General features: G+C 43.1%; 1 protein-coding gene across 6 annotated transcripts in view; it reads left to right on the top strand.

Moving 5' to 3' along the window:
* The window catches only part of LOC112232957 (ATPase family AAA domain-containing protein 2B-like), a 112688-nt gene that overhangs the window by 28687 nt on the left and 56263 nt on the right, over nucleotides 1–27738 (top strand). For all 6 annotated transcript variants that reach the window (XR_006083420.1, XM_042321867.1, XM_042321865.1 and 3 more), the window contains 7 exons: nucleotides 1547–1733; nucleotides 1844–2029; nucleotides 8222–8357; nucleotides 15774–15970; nucleotides 16239–16398; nucleotides 21160–21282; nucleotides 24097–24213. Coding sequence is in view for 5 of the 6 variants with exons in the window: in XM_042321867.1 (XP_042177801.1) it covers nucleotides 1547–1733; nucleotides 1844–2029; nucleotides 8222–8357; nucleotides 15774–15970; nucleotides 16239–16398; nucleotides 21160–21282; nucleotides 24097–24213 (1106 nt within the window). In the remaining variant the exon portion in view is untranslated. The remainder of the gene's footprint in view (nucleotides 1–1546; nucleotides 1734–1843; nucleotides 2030–8221; nucleotides 8358–15773; nucleotides 15971–16238; nucleotides 16399–21159; nucleotides 21283–24096; nucleotides 24214–27738) is intronic.

Raw genomic sequence — 27738 nt, 5'->3', positions numbered from 1 at the left:
TTGAGAGGATCAAGTCTATCAACGTCGCTGGTGTCCTCTTTATAGCACGAGCTCACCGTGCATGCCTATTGCCTTCTCTACTTACTCATTGCTAGAGCCAGCTATAGACCAGGGATGGGTGTCCCGCAGCCCCCCTTTTGAAGGCCCTCAGATTTTAAAATAAATAAATTAGGAACTGTCGGTCTCAATTTACTGTTGTGTGTTAGAATAGTACAATACACAAGGTTAAAGTTTGAAATTTGGTTGTTGAACAGCAGTTTATCTTTTGTCAGTCACTGATGGTCACTCGATTAGCCCATGTCAGCAAAAATAAATTAGATTGGTAAATTAGTCTTGCGTTCAGCTTTCTAAACTTGTAGTTATCATGGTCGAATTACCCGCCGGGGGCCCCCATTAATTTTGTTAGTCAGTCCAACTCTGATATCATATTAAAAACTGCAAACATTTCTCCCCTCCCTAATGAAAATTGTGTAGAATTGCAGGAAATTAGCTGTAAAACAGTACATTTTTCTCCACCACTGGCTAAATATATAGAATTGCAGAAAACTTTTTAAAAAACTGCTACAGTTTGCTTTACGTTCCATGCAAACATTTGTAGAATTGCACAAAATGAACTCTTAACTGGGTATGCAGACCTACGAGCAACTGAGGCCCCTCATGATCAGTTCAGATTTCTTGTGGCCCCCACCCCCATCAAAGTTACCAATCCCTGCTCTAGACTGTCCTGGCTACATCATGTTAGCTTCCCATTCATGCTGCACTGAAGTTGACACACTTGAATAATGCAACACGGCATGTAGAAACTATTACTGTTCATACTATAGGCTAGAACACCTAACAATGGAAGAAGACACCAGTAGCTTCCAGCTTTGTAGGCTAACTTTCGTTGCTAGCTTACAGCTGAAGCTAACAACAATTCACTACCCTAGTACTTTGTGATAATGTGCAATATGTTGTTGATCAGTACAATGAATTAAGTCCCAAATTGAAGGGAAACAGATTGTCACCTGTAACCCTATGAAATCAGCCAAAACAAGCTCAATAACACAATGCTTTCACCTGTATTGTCTAGGCTACATCTTGATTAACCCAGTTTATCAATAGAGATTTACCATTATGTAGTTAGATTGGTAAAAAAAGCAGTCAACATGATTGTATAATTGATTAATTAATGCGTATACATTACTGTCTTTGGAAAATGTCGACATCAAACATTTCAAATGTAATGATGTTGAACTCAAAAGATGCCTAACGATTAAACCGAGCAGTAGCAGAGTTTCTATCCCGTGGTGCCAAATTTGTGGGTTTGCTTCCCACGAGGGACCAGTACAAAAAAATGATGAAACATGTAGTTGTGACTTTGTCTAATACAAAACAAAGTTTTGCTGTGTTACTGGTATCATATTAAAAAGTATATTTATGGAGATGATAGTCCTTTAACAGTTTTATCAAAACTCAAATAACTGGAGACTGATAACCTAATTGGTGACGTAAGAACACATTTAAAAGATAGAAGCTGATTCTCCTTCTCTTTTCCTCCTTCCAGATCAGCCCTTCACCAGCCCACGTCGTACCGGCCTCGCCTGCTGCTGGCGGGTCCCCCCGGTTCGGGACAGAGTTCTCACCTGGCCCCTGCTGTGTTACACCACCTGGACAAGCTGTCTGTCCACCTCCTAGACTTGCCCACACTCTACTCTGTCAGCGCCAAGACACCCGAGGAGTCCTGCGCTCAGGTAACATGCATGCATGTGTACACACCCCTACCACACATATATCATTGCATCTGTTTTAGGCCAGAATATACTCATCGCAAATGTATGATGTCTGGCTGTGTGTGTTCCAGGTGTTCCGTGAGGCGTGTCGGAGCGTGCCCAGTGTGGTGTTCATGCCCCACATCTGTGATTGGTGGGATTCGGTCAGCGACACGGTGAAGAACACCTTCTTCTCTCTACTCCAGGACGTCCCCTCTTTCACCCCCCTCCTCCTCCTCGCCACCACAGAGACGTGCTACACACAGCTACCAGAGGAGGTAGGCTGAACACACACAAGTCCTTCATCATATTTCCTCGCTCCAACCTGTCCTTCTGTCTCTCTCCCTACATCTGTCAATCCCCTCTCCCACTATGCAGAGTGCCATCTGAGTTAGTCCACTCATCGGGGATTAGAATGGGAATAAAGAAAGAACCAAATGAGATAGAGGGAAGTGGTCTTCTAGCTCAGTGGTTCCCAAACCTTTTCACTCTGGGGGGGTGGCACCAGTGCTGTTTAAAGCTTATTTGTGTTCATGTGACTCAAACATTACAACAAAATAGCTGACACGTTATAAATCGCTCTCTAAGGTCTGCAGTGACTGACATGACAAGGAGAACTCCCCCCTCCCATATCTGTGTGTGTCCTCTCGCCCCCCCACCCCCCCTCCCGTATCTGTGTGCGGCTCGCCCCCGCCCTCCCGTATCTGTGTGCGTCCTCTCGCCCCCTCCCCCCTCCCGTATCTGTGTGCGGCTCGCCCCCGCCCTCCCGTATCTGTGTGCGTCCTCTGCCCCCCTCCCGTATCTGTGTGCGTCCTCTCGCCCCCGCCCCCTCCCGTATCTGTGTGCGTCCTCTCGCCCCCTCCCCCCTCCCATATCTGTGTGCGGCTCGCCCCCGCCCCCTCCCGTATCTGTGTGCGTCCTCTCGCCCCCCCTCCCGTATCTGTGCGTCCTCTCGCCCCCCCCCTCCCGTATCTGTGTGCGTCCTCTCGTCCTCTCGCCCCCTCCCGTACCTGTGCGTCCTCTCGCCCCCTCCCCTCCCGTACCTGTGTGCGTCCTCTCGCCCCCCTCCCGTATCGCGTCCTCTCGCCCTTCTCTCGCTCGCCCGCTCTCTCAATTCGAAGGGCTTTGTTGACGTGAAAACGTGTACATTGCCAAACAAGTGAAATGGACAACAAACTAAATTAATAAATAAGACATTGCAAATTTTATATTATTGGCTGTGTACAATGTGCAAATAGTTAAAGTATGGAAGAGAAAAGAAATAAACAGAGGTTGTATTTAGAATTATGTTTGTGCTCCACTGGTTGCCCTTCTCTTGTGGCAACAGGTCACATATTTCTACTGTGGTATTTCACCTAATAAAAATGGGAGTTTATCAAGTTTGGCTTTGTTTTCAAATTAAATAACTGTCTCTCTGCTCATACAGTTGGCAGGAGGTTAGGAAGTGCATCTCGGTTTCCACCTCATTTGGTGGAAATGAGGTGTCTTGCTCAGTGTCTCTCCCCTGTCTGTCTTTTTCTCTCTCTCGCTCTGTCTGTCAGTGTCGCTCTCTTTCCTGTCACTCTCTCCTGTCTCTCACTCTCTCTTGCTCTTTGTCTATCGGTCTACATCGGGGGTGTTCTGGCATTGGGTTTAGATGGTCATAGTGTGTTGTGGTGTTCTGGCACACAAACGTGACAGCTGTCCTCTCAGCAACACTCCTTGACATGGGGTGTCATCCCTACACAGCCAACAGACCACCACCACTCTTACAGTACCAGCATGGGAGAGAAGGAATAGAGAGGGATGGGCAGGGAAAGAACAACGGATGGTGAGAGAGTGACAGAAAGAGAGGGGGAAGGCAGGTGGTCCCAGCTGCTAGTCTCCCCAGCACATAATAATAATAATAATTTATTACATTTCTTTAGCAATTTTCATCATCTTGTAAGAATATTTGGAAGATAAATTCACAACGCAAAAGACTAGGGAATTGGTCAATAGGGAATTGTCAATGGAAATAGTTGGTTCAGTTGTTTTAGAATCTGTGGAATATCAGTCCTGAACTCAGAGCTACGTGTGCCATGTTTTCATTGGTCTGTACATTGAGTCTGGAGCAGGATACTTGTTATTTATCCATTGGCCCAGTTATACTGCAAGGACTTCTGATTTGTCTACTCCAGGCTAGGGTGGGGAGGTTATAAGTGGCATCCTGTTTCTTTGTTCTGTGGAGAAAAACTGAGGACAGGGAAGATGGAACATCTGCTTCCCAGCATAACATCTATGATTTGTCCTTCTCAAAAAAAAAAATTCCCCTTGATTTGCTTTTGGGTTTTGTGTTATTGAAGAATAATAATCTCATAGTGCCTTGAATGCAAAAAATAAACAAGCAATACATCACGAGTAGACTACCTACAGTTAGGCCAACCAATAGAGACCAAGTCTTTGAGTGCATGCGTCCTCCATGTCAGGGATCCATGTCCTCACATCTGGGCTGGAGCTAGGATGGGTGAGCTGGAGGTAGAGTGGTGGTACTTGAAGTAATGGAGGTGGGACGTGGTTGGTGGCTGGTAAGCGGTCTCGGAGGCTGAACACAGCGCTTTCAAGCCGAGCAAGAGGTGGGTAGATGTGGTGATAGAAGTATGGAGGTTGGGGGTTAGAGGTGTCTGTAGTTTTTATTTTTGTTGCCCGATCCGAGTGACTCATAGCTGGGCTTCAGAGGCAGCGTGAGTCCCAGTGTGTGTGCTCTGGTGGTCTGCCAGCGTTGTCACACCTCTGTAGAATCATCCCTGTCGCTCGCTCTCTCTCGCATATCCCCCACCCATGGAGCTGGCAGAAGCATGTGGTGATGGTGATGGCAGGAGTGAGTTTCAAAACGCATCAACAGCAGGCACAACCTCTTCACTTAATCCATGCTATTCTATTCTAAAGAGATTGTAAAGCCAACACCAGTATGGGGGTGAGACCATTGATTAGTTCATCTCCGATCAATAAACCAATCAATGAGCACAAGCTGCTTTTGAAGTACAGCATGTATATGTCTCTGTCGTAAAGTCCTGAGAGACACCATAGATCTCCGCTGTCATTGAAAACAATGGCAATAGACAGTGACGCGCTATGTTTTAGTTTCTTTGTTTGAGTCCTTTAAAGTGTGAAATGAAGAGTCCATTTTGGGTTCTTAGAAAACAATGAATGCCCTCTCCAATCATGTCGCCTGGAGAGGGCGTGAAGGTAATTGCTCTCTTTGTACTAATGTTTTAGCTGACGCAGAGGCCATATTCGAGCTGTAATTCAATGGAGCAATTGAGCACGCCACACACAATCAGCAATACTGAATCATCTCTCTATTGTCCCTTTCCCTTTTCAATATTTGTTTATGGATCCATTCATATGAGTCTCATTAAGTGGCAGCCCTCTCACTTGTTCTATAGAGAAAATGAGGAGCTGGAGTGAAGGAGCAAGAAGAGGGAAGGAGAGAATTAAGCAGGGAGAGGGCTGGGGAAGCAAAGAAAATTAGGGAGACATAAATACCTTTTGTAATTTAGCAGACCAGAGGATTGGTTATTCTTCCAGAGCAGTAGAGGCTCTGCTTGGCTTTACTGCTCTGCTCTACTGATCCTCAGCCAGAGAGCCTTCTCCTCCCTCCCTCTCCTCTGTTCATCCCTCTCTCACTCCACCCATCCCTCCATACCCCACAGCCTTGACCATGCAGGAGTAAAATCATTAGCTGGTGTGTGCTGTGCTCTGTCTCCCTTTCTCCCTGCCTACCATGCTCCCTTTCTCCTTCCCTCGCTTTCTCCTTTCCTTGTCAAGGAATCTCTGGGCCAAGAAAGACCGGAGAACAGAGGGGAACGGAGAAAACAAACAAACTTGTCAAAGAACGAGGATCAATGTGTGGAACTGAGGAAGGCATGGTAGGAAGTGAACAGCAGGCTGTGGAATAGAAGCTGTGTGAGCCCGCCCTCAATGTATTCTGCACAGTGATTGGAAGTCTAGGGTTGTGTACTATACAGTCGTTTAACTATGCCTGCCAGATGAGTAACCTTTCCTGAGACCTGAAGACTTCTATTAGCTCCCAATATTAACATCTAGGCTTTAGCTCAGTTGGCTAACGTGTTCTCTAGTCCTGTCACTGACTGGGGTTCAGTACCAGGTAGGTAACTTGAGCTGACTCGGCTGTGACCTTTGAATGACCCCCCCTGAAGTGTCATGACTTTTTGGCCCAACCGGTTGTTTGTCTTGTTGAGTCAGTATATTCAAAACCACTTTGAATGCTAGTACAAACTCTCCGACAGGACCAAAAGTATGTGGAAAACTGCTTGTCAAACATCTCATTCCTAAAGCATGAGCATTAATATGGAGTTCCCCCCCACCTTTGCTATGATAACAGCCTCCACTCTTCTGGGAAGGCTTTCCACTAGATGTTGGAACATTGCTGCTGGGATTTGTTTCCATTTAGCCACAAGCACATTAGTGAGGTCAGGCACTGAAGATGGGCAATTAGGCCTGGCTCACAGTCCGTGTTCCAAATCACCCTAAAGGTGTTTGATGGGGTTGAGGTCAGAGTTCTGTACAGGCCAGTCAAGTTCTTCCACATCGATCTCGACAAACCATTTCTGTATGGACCTCGCTTTGTGCATGGGGCTTTGTCATGCTGAAACGGGGAAGGGCCTTTCCCAAACGGTTGCCACAAAGTTGGAAGCACAGAATCGTATTGTATACTGTTGCATTAAGATTTCCCTTCACTACAGCTAAGGGACCTAGCCGGAACCATAAACAAATAGCCCCATACATTATTCCACCTCCACCAAACTTTACAGTTGGCACTATGCACTAGGGCAGGTAGTGTTCCCCTGGCATCCGCCAAACCCAGATTCGTCCGTCGGACTGCCAGATGGTGAAGTGTGATTCGTCACTCCACAGAATGCATTTCCACTGCCCCGGAGTCCAATGGCGGCGACACTAGCTGACGCTTGGTATTGCGCATGTTGATCTTAGGCTTGACTGCTCAGCCATGGAAACCCATTTCATGAAGCTCCCTGCGAACAGTTGTTGTGCTGACGTTGCTTCCAGAGGCAGTTTGGAACTCAGTAGCGAGTGTTGCAACCGAGGACAGACAACTTTTTTGCTTCGTCACGCACCAGTCCCATTCTGTGAGCTTGTGTGGCCTACCACTTCACAACTGAGCCGTTGTTGCTCCTAGACGTTTCCACTTCAAAATAGCAGCACTTATAGTTGACCAGGGCAGAAATTTGAACAACGGACTTATTTGGAAAACTCCCCAGGTTCGCTTGTCATTATTCCCACACCACACACTAGACTACTGCAACACTCTTTCCCCTGCCACATCGGTGCCACAAAAGAGATAAGATGACGATGTGCAGGTTCGCAGAAATTTTTATTTTTATTTTATTTTATTTTTTTATTTTTTTATTTTTTTTGATTTAGCGATTTGTCAAGGACGCACAGAAATTCAAGCGTGGAGTTTTTAGGAGAGATTATTTGTTTGCAATATGTGATCTATAGGCTAAGAGCGCTTCATAAGCTGTTTATTGATTGGGGGGATTGAATGGTGTGAGAAGACAACATATTTGGGTACAAAAGACAACATGGGGTACGAAGTCTTTTCTAGCTCTTAAAGGGGCCGACCTTGGATGTACAATTTACAATTACAGCATTATTTATTCTGCACTTATTCTATTGCTATTTATTCTGTTATCAATCAAATGTACTTGTTTAATAGTATCTTCTGATTACAATTATTATGTCTCATATTTTAAATAAATGCAATTTATTAGCTTCCAAAAGGTAAGTAGGTATCTAGCTGTCCGATAAAACATCCTAATTGAATGGGTCGTTCTGCACTTTCTAAAAACCTGCATGTTGGAAAAAGATAGTGGTTCCTTTCTAAACATAGCAATGTAAATGCAACCAGGACTTGGTCTACAATATAGTTAAAGTGAACTGGCAAAAGAGTGAGTACTCATTCAAGGGCAGTGTGAATACAAAGGGAACTGAGTTATTTAGCTTTCACTTTAAAGAGGACTGAGATTGGTTATTTTAAAGAGGACTATGTGAAAACACCATTAGTCACACTGGTGCTCCCCAAATTCAATTCCAGGTATCACAGCAAAATATTTTGTTAGATTCTGATCAAATTGGTCACACTTCAGAGCCCTGCACACTGCTATTCATAGAACATGCTCTCATATTTAATTCACGACAACATGGGCGAACCTTTGTTTAATAGGTTGAAAGCATTGCCCTACTAACTTAATTCAACACCTGTCTGCTGCTACCTCTGAAAATTACAACAAAACTGTCATCAATATTGCATTTGCTTAGCTCTTCAAAACATCAATATTACTTAAGTAAAGTCTAGGCAAATCCAAGAATTATTCTGATTCTATACGCCAGACACACATCCATTGGCTATCGCGTAAATGAGCCGGTTCTGCTGTTTTTGTTGATATGGTTCTTATTGTCTCTCCCAGGTGAAGTTGATGTTCCAGACGACGTACGGGGAGGTGGTCAGTCTGTCTTCACCTGGAGAGGAGGACAGACGAAGGTTCTTCATGGACCTGCTACTGGTACAGGCTGCTCGAGCGCCATCCCACAGGAGACACAAAGGTACTATGAATTCATACAAGCATGCACACAGGATATCACACACGCACATACACACACGTGTAATACTGTATCACATTCCAACCGAGCTTTTCCAATGTTGTCCTGACACCGTTCTCAGTGGGGTGCTGAGAGAAAAGTCATTTTCATCTTAGATTTATCTCCTTTCTTTTCTCTCTCCTAACCTAAAGTAGCAGGCAAAAAAGAAACTCCTGAGTGGCATTCCTTTCTGGTCCTGAGGATGAACAAATAAAACTGTCACGGGAGGTTCTCTTCTCTGCACTGTTGAACCAATCCAGTAAATGTGGAATGGTTAAGATGGAGTGTCGCCTTGTTAACGTCTTAAGGTGGAAGTCAGGAGTTCTCCATTTCCCCTGAAAGCCAGATGCATTCGGTTGTTAGCAACCCCACAGACGGTGCCCCTCTCCTGACGCACACATTGCTCAAACGCAGTAACCACTGTACAACTCAATTCTCTGAGCTGTTGAATCATCGCTAGATTTTTGCTTCACTTGAAAAATATACATTCCAAATAATTGAATGTGGCCAGACTAGTAGGAACGTCATGACTTCCATAGCTTCCTGTAGTACTCCACGGCGCTCTCCCCATGTCCCGCTACCGTACTCCACGGCGCTCTCCCCATGTTCCGCTACCATACTCTCCTTCCTGTAGTACTCCACGGTGCTCTCCCCATGTCCCGCTACCATATTCTCCTTTCAAACTCTCTCCTCCACTCCCTCATCCCGCCATACTCTCCCCTCCATTTTCCCCTACCATTCACCTAACTATTCTCTTCCCCAACCTCCCTTTCCATCTGTTCCTTCTCAGTGTGAGAGAGTGGTCCACCGGGGCTTCCATGATGGCACTCCGCTTTCAAATGGAAATACAGCAAGCAATGCCGATTGCAGCATCCTCATTGATGCAAGGCAGGGGTCCCACACACACACACACGTATTCTGACACACGCGGCTCGCATAGCCTTATTGATGTTAGGCATGGGTCCCCGCTCTCTCCTCTCTTCAGGGGTTCCCCGTGAATAAAACAGCAGCCCTACTTCCATCAGGGGCTGCTTGTAGGGGTGGGGAGTTTAAGGGGAGGCTGGGGAGATTCAAGTGGGAGAGAGGGAGCCCGCTATGAACGGAGCACAGTTACCTATGATTACACAGTTATTACCCATGATTACACTCACGGACAATGATGCTAATGTGAAGCAGGGCTAACAATGTTGGAAGGTGCCTGGGGCTAGTGGACCAGAAGAGGAGCGGCAAAGGGAGAGGAAGCACAGTGTGTAACAACTAGACTGTGCTGAATCCCCAACTGGGGCTGTAGCAGTCATGACATTTTGTCAGTCGGTGCTTGTCATGCAAATAACTGGTGGTCTCACGGTAACATTAACATAAACACGTTTAGCATCTCCGGCTTCCACACAGCCTACAAAGCCACTGATGCAGACCTTTTGGAAGATGTACATTTTTAAAAAGTAAAATAAATCCATTTAATATAGCCTACACCACATTAAATCCATTATTTATTATAGACCGGTCCAAAGAAACATGATATGAAGAAAATCTAGCTTATTTCAGAAGAACAGAATAGCATATTCTGAGTCGTCCTTATGCAATGGCCCTGGCAATTAGTTCATTTAGCAGACCAGATTTGCTTAGAATTCCGTGGCATTTTATAGTATTATGAATACAATTGAACATAGCTGAATAAAATAAAGGATATTTTCTCCAAACGATTTGTTGCTCAAATCGGTCTTATGTAACAAAATTTGAAATGCTGTTTTTTACATTGGATAAAAGTATTGACTCAGAGCTACAAAATTACACATAAATTGAGGAACAATGGGAAAGTCATTTTGTTCTGATAGTTGACAAACTTGTAAACTCACTTTTGAGAAAATTACCTTTGAATGTTTTGGTACTACTATTAGAGAGCCCTTTGTCTACACCCATTCAGCATCGTTCACACCCTCTTAAGCGGCAGGTAGCCAAGTGGTTAGAGCGTTGGGCCAGTAACCGCAAGGTTGCTAGATCGAATCCCTGAGCTGACCAGGTAAAAATCTGTCGTTCTGCCCCTGAACAAGGCAGTTAATCCACTGTTCCTAGGCTGTCATTTTAAATAATAATTTGTTATTAACTGACTTGCCTAGTTAAATAAAGGTTCAATAAAAAAATAAAAAATCTTTAGCCCCACCCATCTCTTTAATGGTTTAGCTACTAATTGCTAGCTACTTCCAGGCATTTAAGTGAGAGAGAACAGCTTATAAATTCAGAGCGTTTTGCGTTCAGAGCGCTCACTGGAAGCTCTGGACGATTTTGCAGGGTTAATCTGAACGTTCTGACCTCACAGCGGTAGTCAAGCGCCCAACCTAACTGGCTAACATTGGCTAGCTTGCTAGCTACTTCCAGACACATAATGAGAGAACACCCAACTCTGACCATTTAACTGTTTTTCATGTGATCCAGTGCGATGGTGACTAACTGTGCTGCTGGCAGCAATTTAATTATACTTTTTCCCCAACGTTTACTGACACAGGCCATATTCAATGGGTGTTGAGCGTTCCTAAATTCATCAGTTTTTCTGTGCTCTGGCACACTAAAACGAGAGTCTTTTTTGTTAAGACATATCTAGCTAGCTGACAGACTGTCAAAAATAGATATGTGTAGTATCTGAAAATGCAGCTAGCTAGACTATCTTACCCGTGGTCTGAAATCGGGGTAGATAGCCAGAGTGAATTTACCAGCTTGTAGTTCTATCAACAGTTGTTGCTGCCATTCTAATGAAATGGATACTTGCATAGTGGAGTCTTTTTGTTAAGGCATGCAGCTAGCCAGCTGTCTAAACAATTAACCATAATCTCAACTCGTGATGTTACTCCCCTGCATGAATCTGCAGGTAGCTAACCAACCAGGTTCAATGTTAGCTAGCTAACATTAGGCTATAACTAGTCAAGTAAATGTTTGAAATACGAAGAATAAGATCATACACAATGTTAGCTAGTGAGCCAGCCAGCTAACGTTAGCAAGCTAACAGTACACTTTAACTTGAAATAAAACCACTTTCTGTCAATTTCAGTGTAATATCTGAAAATGTAGCTAGCTAGACTATCTTACCCGTATATAGCATGGTTGGATGCATCTCTTGTCGGTTGCCCTTAGTTTGAAGATGTAATCCGTGTTTTCTCCATATCTTTAGCTATCAGTCTCGAACTCCACTTTTTCTGTGGCTAAACCAACTAGGCTCGTAATTTAACAATTGTATTTGCAGATGGCATACGAGTTTGTTTTTAAGGCACATGAAAGTTCACGTGTTCGGGAAGGCATTTCTGCCAAAAAACAAGTTTATGCTCAAATGGCTCTCCTGTGAAGTAATGACTCGTGACATACGCCTAGTTTCCTGAAACGGGTCACATTTGAGGGAGTGCGCACATGCGGCTGCTCTGTGTGGTTAACAAAGAAATGGGTCATCCTATATGCTTAATTTAGTTATTTATGCAACTTTAGTTGTGATATGAACTGGTAGGCTATATGTTTTCATTACTAATACATTTTAAACTTGAATGATCCTACTCTAATGATGATTTTTAAAAAGTCTGCTCTGTTTCCTGCGCAGGCTGCACATACTTCATCAGTCTCATTTACAATTTGATAAGCCCTTGATGATATTCTCACCCATCAGACTATTCTCAATTTAATCTGGTCTTTACATATAGCCTACTAATATACAGTACCAGTCAAAAGTTTGGACACCTACTCATTCAAGGGTTTTTCTTTATTTGTACTATTTTTTTTTTAAATTGTAGAATAATAGTGATGACATCAACTGTGAAATAGCACATGGAATCATGTACTAACCAAAAAAATGTTAAACAAATCTAAATATATTTTATATTTATCAAAGTAGCCACCCTTTGCCTTGATGACAGCTTTGCACACTCTTGGCATTCTCTCAACCAGCTTCATGAGGAATGCTTTTCCAACATTCTTCAGGGAGTTCCCACATATGCTGAGCACTTGTTGGCTGCTTTCCCTTCACTCTGCAGTCCAACTCATCCCAAACCATCTCAATTGGATTGAGGTCGGGTGATTGTGGAGGTCAGGTCATCTGCCCTTACGCAGTCTGGAGGTGTGTTGGGTCATTGTCCCGTTGAAAAACAAATGGTAGTCCCACTAAGTGCAAACCAGATGTGATTTGATGGCATATTGTGGTGGAATATTCTAACCAAGTGAGACTTTCTCATTTCTTCAAACAATCATCTTTATTTAATATCGATTAATTATTGCAATAATGAGACCAGTCAACCTAACACTATTGACTGTTGGGCCGAGTAGCCTAACCTTTACAGACAATGCTGTTTCTTATACAGTGGGGCAAAAATGTATTTAGTCAGCCACCAATTGTGCAAGTTCTCCCACTTAAAGATGAGAGAGGCCTGTAATTTTCATCATAGGTACACTTCAACTATGACAGACAAAATGAGAAAAAAAATCCAGAAAATCACATTGTAGGATTTTTTATGAATTTATTTGCAAATTATGGTGGAAAATAAGTATTTCAGAGGGGTTGGGTTAAATGTGGAAGACACATTTCAGTTGAAGGCATTCAGTTCTACAACTGACTAGGTACCCCCCTTTACATGATCCCATATGTGTTATTTCATATTTTTGACGTGTTCACTTATTTTGCAGAAATGTAGAAAATAAAGAGAACCCCTTGAATGAGTAGGTGTTTCCAAACTTTTGAATGGTACTGTATGTGTGGAATTATTTTCATTTAGAATGGCACCTACAAAGAAACGTAATCTGTACCCTGTACACGAATAGCGGTTAAGTTTTTAATAGGCCAGGTAGTCTATACTGTTGTGAAGCAGATTAATGTGCTTAATTTCTAGAATTTAGCATTACCTATTGCAGCACGCGAAAGCTGGAATCCTCTTTTAAATAGTGGCCAGTCAAAACTGTTTTCACCCGCAATTGCGCGATGACTGAGCTTATAAGAACACATGTTTCACAAGACTCTCTAGAATATGTGTTCTCCAACTGTGTTTCAGGGGTCTCGAGACACTTTAGTTAGTTGTGATGATACAAACCTTATCAAAACATATAGGCCGACTATGATTTGAAAAGAAAGGGGATGCATGCTCTCTTTTTTTGCACGAGTCCACATGCTGGGCATCCTTCACAAGTGATAATATTCTCCCCGAACAGACTATTCTCAGTGTAATTTTGTCTTTACATATACTAAATAATGTGTGAAATGAGTTTAGAATGGGCAATTATTATGCACTTACCAGAACCGGGGCAGTGTAAAAAAAGACATGTCATCCGTATGCGCTTGAATAGCGAATGGAGGACGCTTTTCCCACAGTTAATTTTCATGTCAGCCAGGTAGGCTACTCCGGTTGTAAAGCGAAGCAATTTGCTTAATATTAGGAAAGTTGAGAAATAAATATAGTACTTACCTATAGAAAGCTGATGGTGGCCATCAAAACGTTGTTTTCTCCCGCAATTGTATAGCCTATAGCAATGGCACCAACCTTTTTGAGTCAAGATATCTTTCTGAGTCGAATGCAAACTGAGATCTTACTGCTCAGATTTGTATTTTTATCGTGACTTGTAAAACGGAAGCTTATGCAACGTTAAGCAATTAAAAACAGTTATGAAGCAATGAGGTTTGTGCTGTAGGCCCAATACACTTATCACTGCATATGCCTATTGGCTATGCTTGAAATGCCCTGCCAATGTTGTTCATCTCAGACCATTTAAAAATGTCATTTCAATTTTAGGTATATGATGATCACACTGGTAATAGATAATTTGTTGTATTATGTGAGGCACAGCTAAACGTAATTCATACAAAAATAATAATTACCGGAGTGATTGTCTGCGTCTGATTGCCAGTCTGAGGGGAGGGAGGGAGCAGCAATGAGGCTGCCTCTCATCCTACCCCCCCCATCTGCTGAGATAAGGGGACAGTCTTCCAGCTGATGGTGAAACTGAAGTCGCACTGCATTAGTTCTGCTTCATGCACCAATTCATGTTGTTACTCCTATGACCAGAGAGTGAAATATTCCTCGATATTAAGAGAGAAGCCGCTTCAACGCAAGCTTATCGAAACACTGCTATGCTATTCATTGCTTCTGCAGTTTTTGGTGTAGCTTGAGTGGATGTAGGGAGAATGCACATTTTATGGCTTATAAGTGTTGAACAAAGTGTTTACAGTGATGACTAACAACTTAAACAGGAACTTACTCGTAAACAGCAGCTCTTTGCTGTATTCGTTAAGTCTCTAGTCATGGATTTCTCACAGTATCAACTTTGCTGTGCATTTGAGGCTTCTTTTTAGTCTATGGCTCGAGGAAACTGTGCAGACACAGTTATCTGAGCTAACTGCTTGGCCAGTGGTAGGCCTATAGGTCCACTTGATTTGCTCTCTGGGACTGCCGGGTAGGTGGAGTTGTACCTTCAGGCACATGAAATGTTTCAAAATAGGAACAATTGTCTTCCCGGCGCTAGGGCTGCTGAATCAAGTGCACCTACCGCCAACAGTGGCAATCTTTTTGTTGAATAAATTAAAGGAAAGCCAGACTTTTAAAAAAAACATTTTTTTTTTTTTTACACAAATGTTTGGTGATTGACTAGGAATGCCTTGGAGATCGACCAGTCGATCGTGATCGACCGGTTGTTGACCCACTGGCCTATAGAAATGTTGTGCAACACTGTCATTCAATGCATCAACCAGCTATGAGGAGCGGTCTCTGCTGCAACAGGTGATCCGCTCAAACTCTGAATGCCAGGGCTCTCATGAAGTTTGATTTGTTCATTGCATTTATATTGATGTCTGAGGGATTAGGACTATAGTGTGCTGAGTACCAGGCCATTAGCGACTGGCTGTTAGCAAGTTTGGTAGGCTACTAATGACTATCAGCAGCAGATCTAATTGTAGATCTAACTGGATAGGTGTTTTAATTAAGCGAGAGTCTGGGTATTATATAAAGCAAATCCCATATTTAAGTCACATCCTGTTCCAATAATTTCAGGTTGACAGGAGTGCCCAGGTGGTTAGGGGTTGATTTAGAATTCAGCGACCACATCATTCTCTTTAGGCCAGAGACTGGGGGTTCAGGGTTTTTGTTCAATTGTTGATATCTTTAGAAAGAAGTTGATGCCCCCTGCGCCTGAGTGTCTCACCTCTCCCACAAGGATCAACCTAGAGTAGAAGATTCGGAGGAGAACACATTCTCTAACAGACACACACACTCAACTTTTCTCACTTCACTTGCTTTTTGTCATGCTGAGGTCCTACCAGTAGGGCAGGCTTCAGGCCCGAGACCACTCTTGCCTGAGAAGCAGTGTAGGAGAACGCTCTCAAACACGCACTCACTCACCTACTCGATCCTCTTATCTCGTTAGCCCTGCTGTGTGAGGAGGTGCTTCCGGTAGCGGAGGTCCCTGGCCCCAGGGTTCTCTCCCACGAGGAACAGCTTCGCCTGGCCGACCAGGAGGAGAACACTCTGAGAGAACTGCGTCTGTTCCTCAGGGACGTCACCAAGCGCCTCGCCATAGACAAACGCTTCAACATCTTCAGCAAACCTGTTGACATTGAGGAGGTGGGTAACAACACAGATTGCTTGATGTAGATACTAGATATCACAGTGTACCTCGCTAGATACAGTAATGATAAAAAAGGAATGAGGTACCCTAGGGGGGTTGCGTCATTATTTGAGTCCTGTCCCCTCACCCTCTCGCCTCTATTTGAGTATTGCACTGCTTCTAGAGAATTGACACTGCTGGATCAATTCCTCTTAACTGATTTTGATTTAAATGGAGTGAATTGCACCAGTTTAAATGGACTTTTTCCCCTCCCCTCCCTCTCAGGTGTCAGACTACCTGGAGGTAATTATTCAGCCTATGGATCTATCTACAGTCATGACCAAGATCGACACCCATAAATACCCGACAGCCAAGAACTTCTTGGTGGACATAGACCTCATCTGCAGCAATGCCCTGGAGTACAACCCTGACAAGGAGCCCTCAGGTACATGGAGGGACTTTTAGGAGCGTGCGTGTGTATTTAAAGACATTTCAAACATTCTGTGTACCAGGTTTACATTGAGTTATTCAGTACATTTCTTGTCAGGAGAATTTGTGTAACCAAAATTCGGACAATGGATACTTAGTACATTTAATTTGTGTGCCATTTAAGGTGCATCGTTTCTAACCCGTGAAGATCCTACTAAAACCAAATAAAATAAATCCACGTATTAAATCAGACACTGTGTTGACCCCACTAACAAATATTCATAACGTGGGTGTGTTGTTGGGTGTGGTAAAACGTAGGGGAAAAGCAAACAAGGACTTGACTTGCTTAATTGGAATCACCTTTTACGGCCTGATCTGGGCACCTTTATACTTAATAGCACTGCAGAATTTCACAAACTGCTTTCCCAAGGAAACCACCTATGAAACATTTAATCCTTTCCTAAAATAAACATTTAGTTAGTTTTCCCTATACTAAATCTTAATCAGCAAAAACAAAAATGGTTTAATTACGACAAAACATAACTTCTGTTCACAGGGAGGTCACAGCCCTCTTTAATCTTTTGTTTTAATCCACCACAACGTTTACTGTATATACTATTGACAATCTCCGTTGGATATTCACAACTTGCTTACAAATCAAATATATTTATATAGCCCTTCTTACATCAGCTGATATATCAAAGTGCTGTACAGAAACCCAGGCTAAAACACCAAACAGCAAGCAATGCAGGTGTAGAAGCACGGTGACTAGGAAAAACTCCCTAGAAAGGCCAGAACCTAGGAAGAAACCAGGCTATGTGGTGTGGCCAGTCCTCTTCTGGCTGTGCCGGGTGGAGATTATAACAGAACATGGCCAAGAAGTTCAAATGTTCATAAATGACCAGCATGGTCAAATAATAGTAATCACAGTGAACAAGTCAGGGTTCCATAGCCGCAGGCAGAATAGTTGACAACAAGGAGTCATCATGTCAGGTAGTCCTGGGGCATGGTCCTGGGGCTCAGGTCCTCAGAGAGATAAAGAAAGAGAGAATTAGAGAGAGCATACTGAAATTCACACAGGACACCGGATAAGACAGGAGAAATACTCCAGATATAACAAACTGACCCTAGCCCCTCTGACACACAAACTACTGCAGCATAAGTAGTGGAGGCTGAGACAGGAGGGGTCCGGAGACACACTCATTAATGTCTACTATTTTAAGATTAATATGCACTGAATCGAGACGTCTACTTTTTGGCCCATTGTAATCGGAGCGTGTTATGCAAAACCCTTTCTGTCGCCTGTTCTGCCCTCAATCACGACGGCATTCCTTTCTCCACCGAGTCTAACGATTTACTCCAGTACCCGACTGGTCTCTTTTCCCCATCATTTTGCGTAACCACCACACTGCAATGCCCCTGCTCACGAATGCATACATACATACATACATACATACATACATACATACATACATACATACATTTTGGTGGCTGGTACAATTGGTGGCTGACTAAATACTTTTTTACCCCACTGTATTAGATACACCTATTATATTAGATACACACACACACTGATACACACACTGAGGCCTACAAACCTGACTCAGTTACACCAGCTCTGTCAGGAGGAATGGGTCAAAATTCACCCAACTTATTGTGGGAATACACCATAGCCAAATATATTTAAACTCTGTTATTTATTTATATATATATATATATATATTATTATTTTTATATATATTATTATTTTTAAATATATTATTATTTTTAAATATATTTTTATATATTATTATTTTTAAATATATTTTATATATATATATATATATATATTATTATTTTAAATATATTTTATATATATATATATTATTATTTTTAAATATATTTTATATATATATATTATTATTTTTAAATATATTTTATATATATATATTATTATTTTTAAATATATTTTTATATATATATATTATTTTTAAATATATTTTTATATATATTATTTTTAAATATATTTTATATATATATATATATATATTATTATTTTTAAATATATTTTATATATATATTTTTATATATATATTTTTTTTTAGATAACTTTAAAAAAACTTTAACCCCTTTTCTCCCCAATTTCGTGGTATCCAATTGTTAGTAGCTACAGCTCCCGTACGGGCTCGGGAGAGACGAGGGTCGAAAGCCATATGTCCTCCGAAACACAACCCAACCAAGCCGCACTGCTTCTTAACACAGCGTGCATCCAACCCGGAAGCCAGCCGCACCAATGTGTCAGAGGAAACACCGTGCACCTGGCGACCTGGTTAGCGTGCACTGCGCCCGGCCTGCCACAGGAGTCGCTATTGCACGATGAGACAAGGATATACCTACCGGCCAAACGCTCCCTAACCCGGACGACGCTAGGCCAATTGTACGTCGCCCCACGGACCTCCTGGACGTGGCCGGCTGTGACAGAGCCTGGGCACGAACCCAGAGTCTGGTGCCCTAGACCACTGCGCCACCCGGGAGGCAATATATTGTTTCTCAACAGGGAATCAGTCCATGTTTACTTGACAGAGCACAACCTTTTTTCTTCTTTTTGACACATTAAACTAACAAACATTGGCAATTCATATCTTCAAATTAAACTGTAAATATCACTTCAATCTCAAGAGAAGGCAGGGTTTATGTTAAAGGTTATCTTATTTGAAAGCCAGCCGTGATCATCTAGGCCTAGACGATATCCAAAACAACACACCAAATTTAAACATTTTCTGTCATTTTAATTGTAAAGTCATTTCTATCAAGGCATTGGAATGTACTGTAGGACCACCATAATAGAGCTTGTTCTGCGACACTGAAACCCACACTCCCACACAGTTGAATATAGCAGGGGTTGTCACTTGCGAAAAGGTGTTATCTAATCGATTAGAATAACATGCATTATTTAAATATGCAGGCTGTGTTGGTGTTTACATGAAAGTGAAGGTTGTAGGATTGGATTTAGGCTTATGAATAATCCATAAGCAATTTGAATGAATATAGTGGGAAGAACGGCAAGAACTCTAAGTTCCCATCGTATGCTGTGGCGTTAATTGAAAGCCAAATAAATGGAAGCCCAGCGACCCGACAGCATTCAATTAAACTGGACGTTGTATTTCTCAGGGAGCCTCTGTCTCCATCTCCCTGGGATACTGTACATCTGTGGGCCAACTAAACTAAATGAGGTTTCTTTCTCACTGCTTGTTGCTCAGTTAAATGGTTAACCAAATAGCTACCTGGACGATCTCCATTGACCCTTTTCCCCCCCTACTCGTCTCATCATATGCCCTGCTGTTACTGTTTATTATTCTTCACTTTATTCCCATCTATTAACTCGTAGCCCTGCACATCGACTCTGTACCGGTACCCCATGTATATAGCCAAGTTATTGTTACTTGTATATTTTATATATATATATTTATTATTGTTGCTGTTGTTTTCTATTATTTATTTTAGTTCTCTGCATTGTTGGGAAGGGCCTGTAAGTAAGCATTTCACTGTTGGTCTACACCTGTTTATGAAGCATGTGACAAATACAATCTGATTTAAATGCAGCTTTATACACATGAGCTCACACACGGATGAATAAATCATATCTGTGATTTTGCAGGCAGGCGGAGGGCCAGGGCCTTTTTTTGAATGCAGTGGCCACAAATTATGCACTAAAGGCCCCTCCCCATTGTGAGCTCTGAGACACTGAGAAATACAGCTTGTGTTCTGTCCTCTTCCTTTGTCTTCCAAATAGTCCTCTTCTCCCCCTCTTCTTCTCTTCCTCCTTTCCTCCACTTCTCCTCCTCCTCATCCTGTTTGCAGTGAAAGCAGAGGCTGTACTCTGCTGTCTTGAAGGAAGGTCTTGTTCCCCTGTTTCTTCTAACTTCATTAAGTTAGAAAACTGAATCTGTCTGCTCAACACAGAGTAAACCCCGCATTCACAAACAAACCAGCTCCACCACTCTAGAGGAAAACACCCAAACATTTTCAAACTCGCAGCAAACACTGTTTACACATAACACAGAGAGTAGGTGGCAGAATGTCCTTGTCAGCTCTCGACAGAGGTGACACGGGGTTCGATAAGGGTACAGACCTCCACTCAACACTGCCCTGCACCCTGTCGCCCCATTCTCTGACAGACAGTACAGGACTGTACCACACACACACGCACACACGGTCTTCCAATTAGTGGTTAGAATCTGTCAGATGGCGACCTCTCTGGCCCTCTTTCTGAACCTGTTGGTTGTGTGGCATAATGAGAGGAGGATGTCTGTTTACACACATGCATGCGTGCTCGTACAAACACTCAACTCACTGACAACCAGCTTTTAGGATAAAGATTTTTTTGTTAGAGGGAAGTATGTGTGTGTGTGTGTGTGTGTGTTAGATATGCAATATGTGTGTCTCCGTGAGAAGGGAGGAGAGATTGACTGTATGCCTGAGGTTTGTCTCCACCAAAGGCAGCTATTTTGTCTGCATCCAAACAGTAAGAGAACAATAATCCCTTGCTCCCTGTGTTGGATGCCAGGCAGGGACACATCCAGTAGTTTGTGTTGTGGCCAGCAGAGGGTGTGCTTGTGAAGGGCAGAGGCAGGGACAGAACGATGGCAGGGCATCAACCTCATAGGCCCGAATTAATATCTGCCATGTGATTCTTCAGGCCGAAGTAATTGAATCTGTAGGTGTAATGTATCTACAATGCCAATACAGAATTGAGTGGATGTGCGTGTATTAGTGACAGTGTGTTCTCTCCCTCCAGATAAGATCATCCGCCACAGAGCGTGCAGTCTGAAGGACACGGCGCACGCCATGCTGGCCTCGGAGCTCGACCCAGAGTTCAACCGCATGTGTGAGGAAATCAAGGAGTCACGCAGGAAGAGGGGTGAGGAACACAAACACACACACATGTTCCTTGCATGTAGGATTGCCAGAGTGTTGCTTTATCTTAAGGCTCAGTAGTGGAAAAAGTACCCAACTGTCATACTTGAATAAAGTTAAAGATACTTTTACTTGAGTCATTTTAAGTAGAATTGGCTTCCTATTTCGCAACAAAGTATCCTTCACACATGTTGCCAAACATACCCTTGTAAAACTGACCATCCTACCAATCCTCGACTTTGGCGATGTCATTTACAAAATAGCCTCCAATACCCTACTCAATAAATTGGATGCAGTCTATCACAGTGCCAATCATTTTGTCACCAAAGCCCCATATACTACCCATCATTGCGACCTGTACGCTCTCGTTGGCTGGCCCTTGCTTCATACTCTTCGCCAAACCCTCTGGCTCTAGGTCATCTACAAGACCCTGCTAGGTAAAGTCCGCCCCTTATCTCAGCTCGCTGGTCGCCATAGCAGCACCCACCTGTAGCACGCGGTCCAGCAGGTATATCTCTCTAGTCACCCCCAAAACCAATTCTTCCTTTGGCCGCCTGTCCTTCTAGTTCTCTGCTGCCAATGACTGGAACGAACTACAAAAATCTCTGAAACTGGAAACATGTCTCCCTCAATAGCTTTAAGCACCAGCTGTCAGAGCAGCTCACAGATTACTGCACCTGTACATAGCCCATCTATAATTTAGCCCAAACAACAACCTCTTCCCCTACTGTATTTTTTTATTTTTTTAAATTTTGCTCCTTTGCACCCCATTATTTTTATTTCTACTTTGCACATTCTTCCACTGCAAATCTACCATTCCAGTGTTTTACTTGGCCACCATGGCCTTTTTTTGTGCCTTTACCTCCCTTATCTCACCTCATTTACTCACATCGTATATAGACTTATTTTTCTACTGTATTATTGACTGTTTGTTTTACTCCATGTGTAACTCTGTGATATTAAAAGGTAAGTCACCCAGTGAATTTCTACTTGAGTTAAAGTATTTGGTTTAAAATATACTTGAGTATCAAAAGTACACATTTCTAATTCCTGATGTTAAACAAACCAGATCGCACCATTTTCTTGTTTTTATTTATTTACGGAAAGCCAGGGACACTTCAACACTCAGACATTTACATACAAAGTGTGTGTGTTTAGCGAGTCTGCCAGATCAGAGGCAGTAGGGATGACCAGGGATGTTCGGGTTGATAAGTGCGTAAATTTGCAGAGCTCCGAGTTAGGAGCACCACTTTATTTTAATAATTTGAAGAATTTATTTCATCTTTTATTTCTTTCATCACATTCCCAGTGGGTCAGAAGTTTACATACACTCAATTAGTATTTTGTAGCATTGCCTTTAAATTGTTTAACCTCGGTCAAATGTTTCGGGTAGCCTTCCACAAGCTTCCCACAATAAGTTGGGTGAATTTTGGCCCATTCCTCCTGACAGAGCTGGTATAACTGAGTCAGGTTTGAAGGCCTCCTTGCTCTCACATGTTTTTCAGTTCTGCCCACAAATTTTCTATTTTTTTATGTCGATTTTGGAGCAGTGGCTTCTTCCTTGCTGAGCGGCCTTTCAGGTTATGTCGATATCGGACTCGTTTTACTGTGGATATAGATACTTTTGTACCCATTTCCTCCAGCATCTTCACAAGGTCCTTTGCTGCGGTTCTGGGATTGATTTGCACTTTTCGCACCAAAGTACGTTCATCTCTAGGAGAGGGAACGCGTCCCCTTCCTGAGCGGTCAACTTGGTGTATGTGAACTTCTGACCGATTGGAATTGTGATACATTGAAATAATCTGTTTGTAAACAATTGTTGGAAAAATTACTTGTGTCATGCACAAAGTCGGATGTCCTAACCGACTTGCCAGAACTATTGTTTGTGAAAAGGACATTTGTGGAGTGGTTGAAAAACAAGTTTTAATGACTCCAACCTAAGTGTATGTGAACTTCTGACTTCAACTGTATGTGAGCTTGTATAGTCACAGAGAAAGATGATCATGCACAAACACTTGTTAGTGTACACGCACAAGGAGAATGTAGATATAGTATTGGTAGTACAATATGTTCATACTTATACTCCTACATACTACATACATTCAGCTTGATTCTATACACATAATCACCCATCCACACACATGCAAACATACACATACAGGATCATGTGCAAATCTACACACACCACATATTCATCAATGAATAATCCTGCACAAACTTGCATGCAGAGCAGAAACACGCATGTGAGTAACTGAGGTAAGCCACTCTTGTGATGGAGGTGGAATGAGGAAATGGGGATGGAGGGAAAAGGGAGCATGGGTTGTGTGCAGGCTGATGCACTCTGAGCACATAAGAGCTTTTTTACAACAGTATTATTGAAACTGCTAAGGCCTAGTCTCCTGTCTTAGAAAGACAGTCTCATCAAAGACTAGGGGTTTTCTAGGGTCACACACATCACTGCTGATTTCCTCTGTTTCACGGCGATGCGCACGCACACACAAAGCCGCCGCAAATTAATATTTTAGGAGCAGAAGTCAACTAGCTGAAAGGGAATACAGCAGTGAATATTTAATGTGCCAGTAGAGATGCTAAAGGTATCCATTCGTACTTGTTCGATTGCCTGGTGTTGGGTTGCGTCAGCAAAACCTAATCTTGGCTGATATGGTTCTGCCCTGGAGTCGGGAAGAAGTGTGTGTGTGTGTGTGTGTGTGTGCATGCTACGGGCTGACCTTGTAAAACAACACATTTCACTGCACCTTTCTGGTGTATGTGACAATAAAAAACATATTTTTTTATTGACCCTGTATGTTGTCTGCAGACCTCCAGATTCTGGATGTGCCTCCTGTCTCCCTGGCTGCCGTGGTAACCACCAGGAAGCCGGCCGGAGAGGGGAACGCTGGGAGCAGCGTCGACAAGCACCACTGCAGCAGCAGCAGTGAGTACCACACAAGCATACTCATTTAACACACACACGGGCAGGCACTCACACACTGGCAGGCACTCACACACATGCTCAACTAACACTCCCACCACGGTTGACTCCCACCACGGTTGACTCCCACCACGGTTGACTCACGTGAGACGTGTGACTCACAACACGGTTGGCTGAAGTGAGACGTGTGACTCACAACACGGTTGGCTGAAGTGAGACGTGTGACTCAGTTCTGTCTGTGTGTGTAAGGTGTAGTTGGTGTTCAGATCATTTAGAACGAGGTCATTCAGCTGATTACAGAACCACCGTCCCACAAATCAGCAGCCTCACCGTGTTAGCTCAACACATGCGCAGTGGGCAGCCACGTTAGAGACTCTAGTCTTCTCTCTTGTGTCTACGTCGTCCCAGCGCTGTGCGGAGCGTGACCACACCACATAGCAATTACCTGCCCCCACCGCCTGGTGCACACGGCGAGTGGGGAGGGCCAGGGGAGGGCGGGGGGCAGACAGACCAGATCATTACCTGCCCCCACCGCCTGGTGCGAGTGGGGAGGGCGTGGGGCAGACAGACCAGATCACTACTTGCCCCCACCGCCTGGTGCACACGGCGAGTGAGGAGGGCAGGGGGGCAAACAGACCAGATCATTACCTGCCCCCACCGCCTGGTGCGAGTGGGGAGGGCCAGGGGAGGGCGGGGGGCAAATAGACCAGATCATTACCTGCCTGTACCACTGACAACCAGGAGGGAGTGTTGGTGTTATTGGAGATTACAGGAGGTTGTTTGTTGCCTGTACCACTGAGTTTCTGTCTGAATGAATGAAGATGTTTACATCTCTGTGATTTAAATCTTCTGCTGTATTTGAATCCTAGTTCAGCTTAGTTACCTGGTGTCCCCTCACAGTTTAGGCCGACTTGTCTAAACGTATGGTTTCAGAATATGTTGGTTCATAATAACGTAAATAACAAATAAAGCCACCACACAATTAGTTTCGGCACTACTGGACTAGATCTTACTGCATACTGTTCTGCAACAGATTGGCGATTGTCTCTCTGGAGACCAGTAATTTGCCTCCCGCTGTGTTAACCAGAGTTTTGGCCCAGGGAGAAGTAGGCCTTGACTAGAGTCTTTCTTACTTTGAATATTTTGTGTGTATGTTATGTTCTAGCTTGCTGTTAATTATGTAGAAGGCAAGATGCAATGCTGGATTTATTTTACAGCACTTTCGCCTTAACACAATTCAGGGTTTACAGTGTGGGCTTGGATTGATGTGTTGAAGTCAATTTGCGTGTGAATTTTTCCTTTGCGTGTGACTTATAGGCCTAAGAGTATAAAATGTAAGTACAGTACATAGTATAAACGCAACCAGCTTCAGTTACAGCGGGTCAATCTTTGACCTCTGTCAAACCTGTGAAATTGTTTGTCATCACGTTTGTTTCCAATAATGCGAGGCTTTTCAAGTGAGTAATTGCATGTAGTAGTCAAGGAGATGTTATTTTCTTCCTTTTTTAATCTAAATACTTCAAGCTCTCTTTTTATTCTGTGGGTGTATTCAACACAATCAGCTACAACCACATCTGACCTCAGTCAATCCTCATTTGCTATTAGTAACCCAAGGGGTTTTAAGTGGTTGTGATTATGAATTTCATGTAGAAGTGGTCAAGTATATTATGTTCCTCTCCTGTTTACCCTGTCTGACCAATCCAAGGAGTTTAAATCTCCCCCTTTTTTTTTTTATCTCAGGAGCCAAAGCAAAGTGTTGCACATGTCAGTCACTAATTCACTGTGTCCCACAACTTATCACCACGCTCCAGAACTTAATTAATTAGCTCGGGTAATTCGTTATTTCATCATCGGCAACCAATTTTCACCTGGAGCACTTTGGGGACATGTCCAATTAATTGATCAGGGGGAATCAATTAGGTGTTGAGATAGATATGACAGAATCTTGCACACACCGGCCACCCCCCCTTTGGGAAGAGATACTGCCGCTGATGAAGTTGTCTCTAGGCTGAAAAACATAACTGGCCTTGAATCAGTGTCTAGGGGCAAAACACCATCAGTAAAGGTTACGATTGTGTGAGGGTAAACCAGAGTGAATTTGGGTAAACTTCTACCCAGGGCCTTTCAGTTAGCTCTATTTCCCATAGCACTGTGTGGTAGCCATGTGGTCGAAATTGAGGAATCTGGGATCGAGCTCCAGTTCAGAGCCATTAAAGCTACCTGTTTAGTTTGGGCCAAATATTGTACTAGGCTATATGGGGGAGTATGGAGTTATTTGAGCCCCATAACCTGGTGGTTTAGGCTTTGCCAGCCCAGGGCCCTCCTGGGTTTATAGTGAGGGCACTGCCAGGAAGATATGGAGGAGAGTTCAACCACTGTACCATCCCCTCATCCATAATTCACTCTCCTGTGTTCCCATTCATACGCCTCAAGTTTCTAGAAACCACGTGAGCTGACTGTCTTTAACTTGGGAATACTCGGCTATTTGTGTAGGAACCTTGTAAATGCTGCATGTTCATGTTAACTCAATTAGCTGTAGCTCTGCTGCTCTGTATGCCATTATAGTAGTTCTTGTAAAATGTCTTGCATTAGCTCTAGGCTTATATTTAGAGAGCTTTGTAAGTTGTCCCCCCCGACATTCAGCTTTTTATGTTGACTGTCAATGTTAACCATGATTGGAAAGGAGAGCCCATCAGCTGTCTTTTTTTCTTTGAGTAATATTCCAAGAACTCCCAACATGAGTCAAGGAGAACACTCTACCGGCATGATATAACGATGCTGTCACAATAACATTTGACATTTTGAGTCATTACTACATTAGTCATTAGTACATTCGTCTTAAGATGACTAGGTGGGACGACCACATTTCACAGGCATAGAAAGTACATTTTTCCTCAATGACATAGTTGTTAGTAGTCAGATGTGGGGAGGGTCAAGTGCAAGTGCTGGTTAAGTGTTTAAAATAAATGAATAATAATCATAAGTTGGGTTTCAGATTTTTTGGGAAAATGGGCACTCTGGGACTGCCTGTCCTAGCTTCAGGGGGAAGCTGATTCCACCATTTGGGGTGCCAGGACAGAGAAGAGCAGTTTTCACAATTCATTTAAAGCTGTAGGTTGTGTAATGGCGTGCAATAAGGCCTGTATAGAGTTGTTCGAGCTAATGCATTTTTTTCCTTGGGAGACCAGTATGGAAAAAGTAAGCACTCACTCACTACTTACTGTAAGTCACTCTGTTTAAGAGCATCTGCTAAATGACTCTAAATGTAAAAATGTATGTACTACAGGTTAGTCAATATGGAGCCCAAAGCAACAGCCCACTGGAAGCTGAATGTCTTCCTGACTGTTGGCTCTATCACATTCTGCCTCACTCCACTCACACCTCATTGGAAACGACCAACCTTTTCTCTCTGTCCTTTTATCTCCTTTCTCTCACTCTCCCCTGCCTGCCAATTCATCAGACGTTCTTGATGAGAAGAGACATTTATTTTTAATAAGTAAACACTTCTTGACGACATGGGTGGTTGAA

The sequence above is a fragment of the Oncorhynchus tshawytscha genome, linkage group LG05, assembly GCF_018296145.1.
Source record: "Oncorhynchus tshawytscha isolate Ot180627B linkage group LG05, Otsh_v2.0, whole genome shotgun sequence".
NCBI lineage: Eukaryota > Metazoa > Chordata > Actinopteri > Salmoniformes > Salmonidae > Oncorhynchus > Oncorhynchus tshawytscha.
This window is presented reverse-complemented; position numbering and strand designations above follow the sequence as displayed.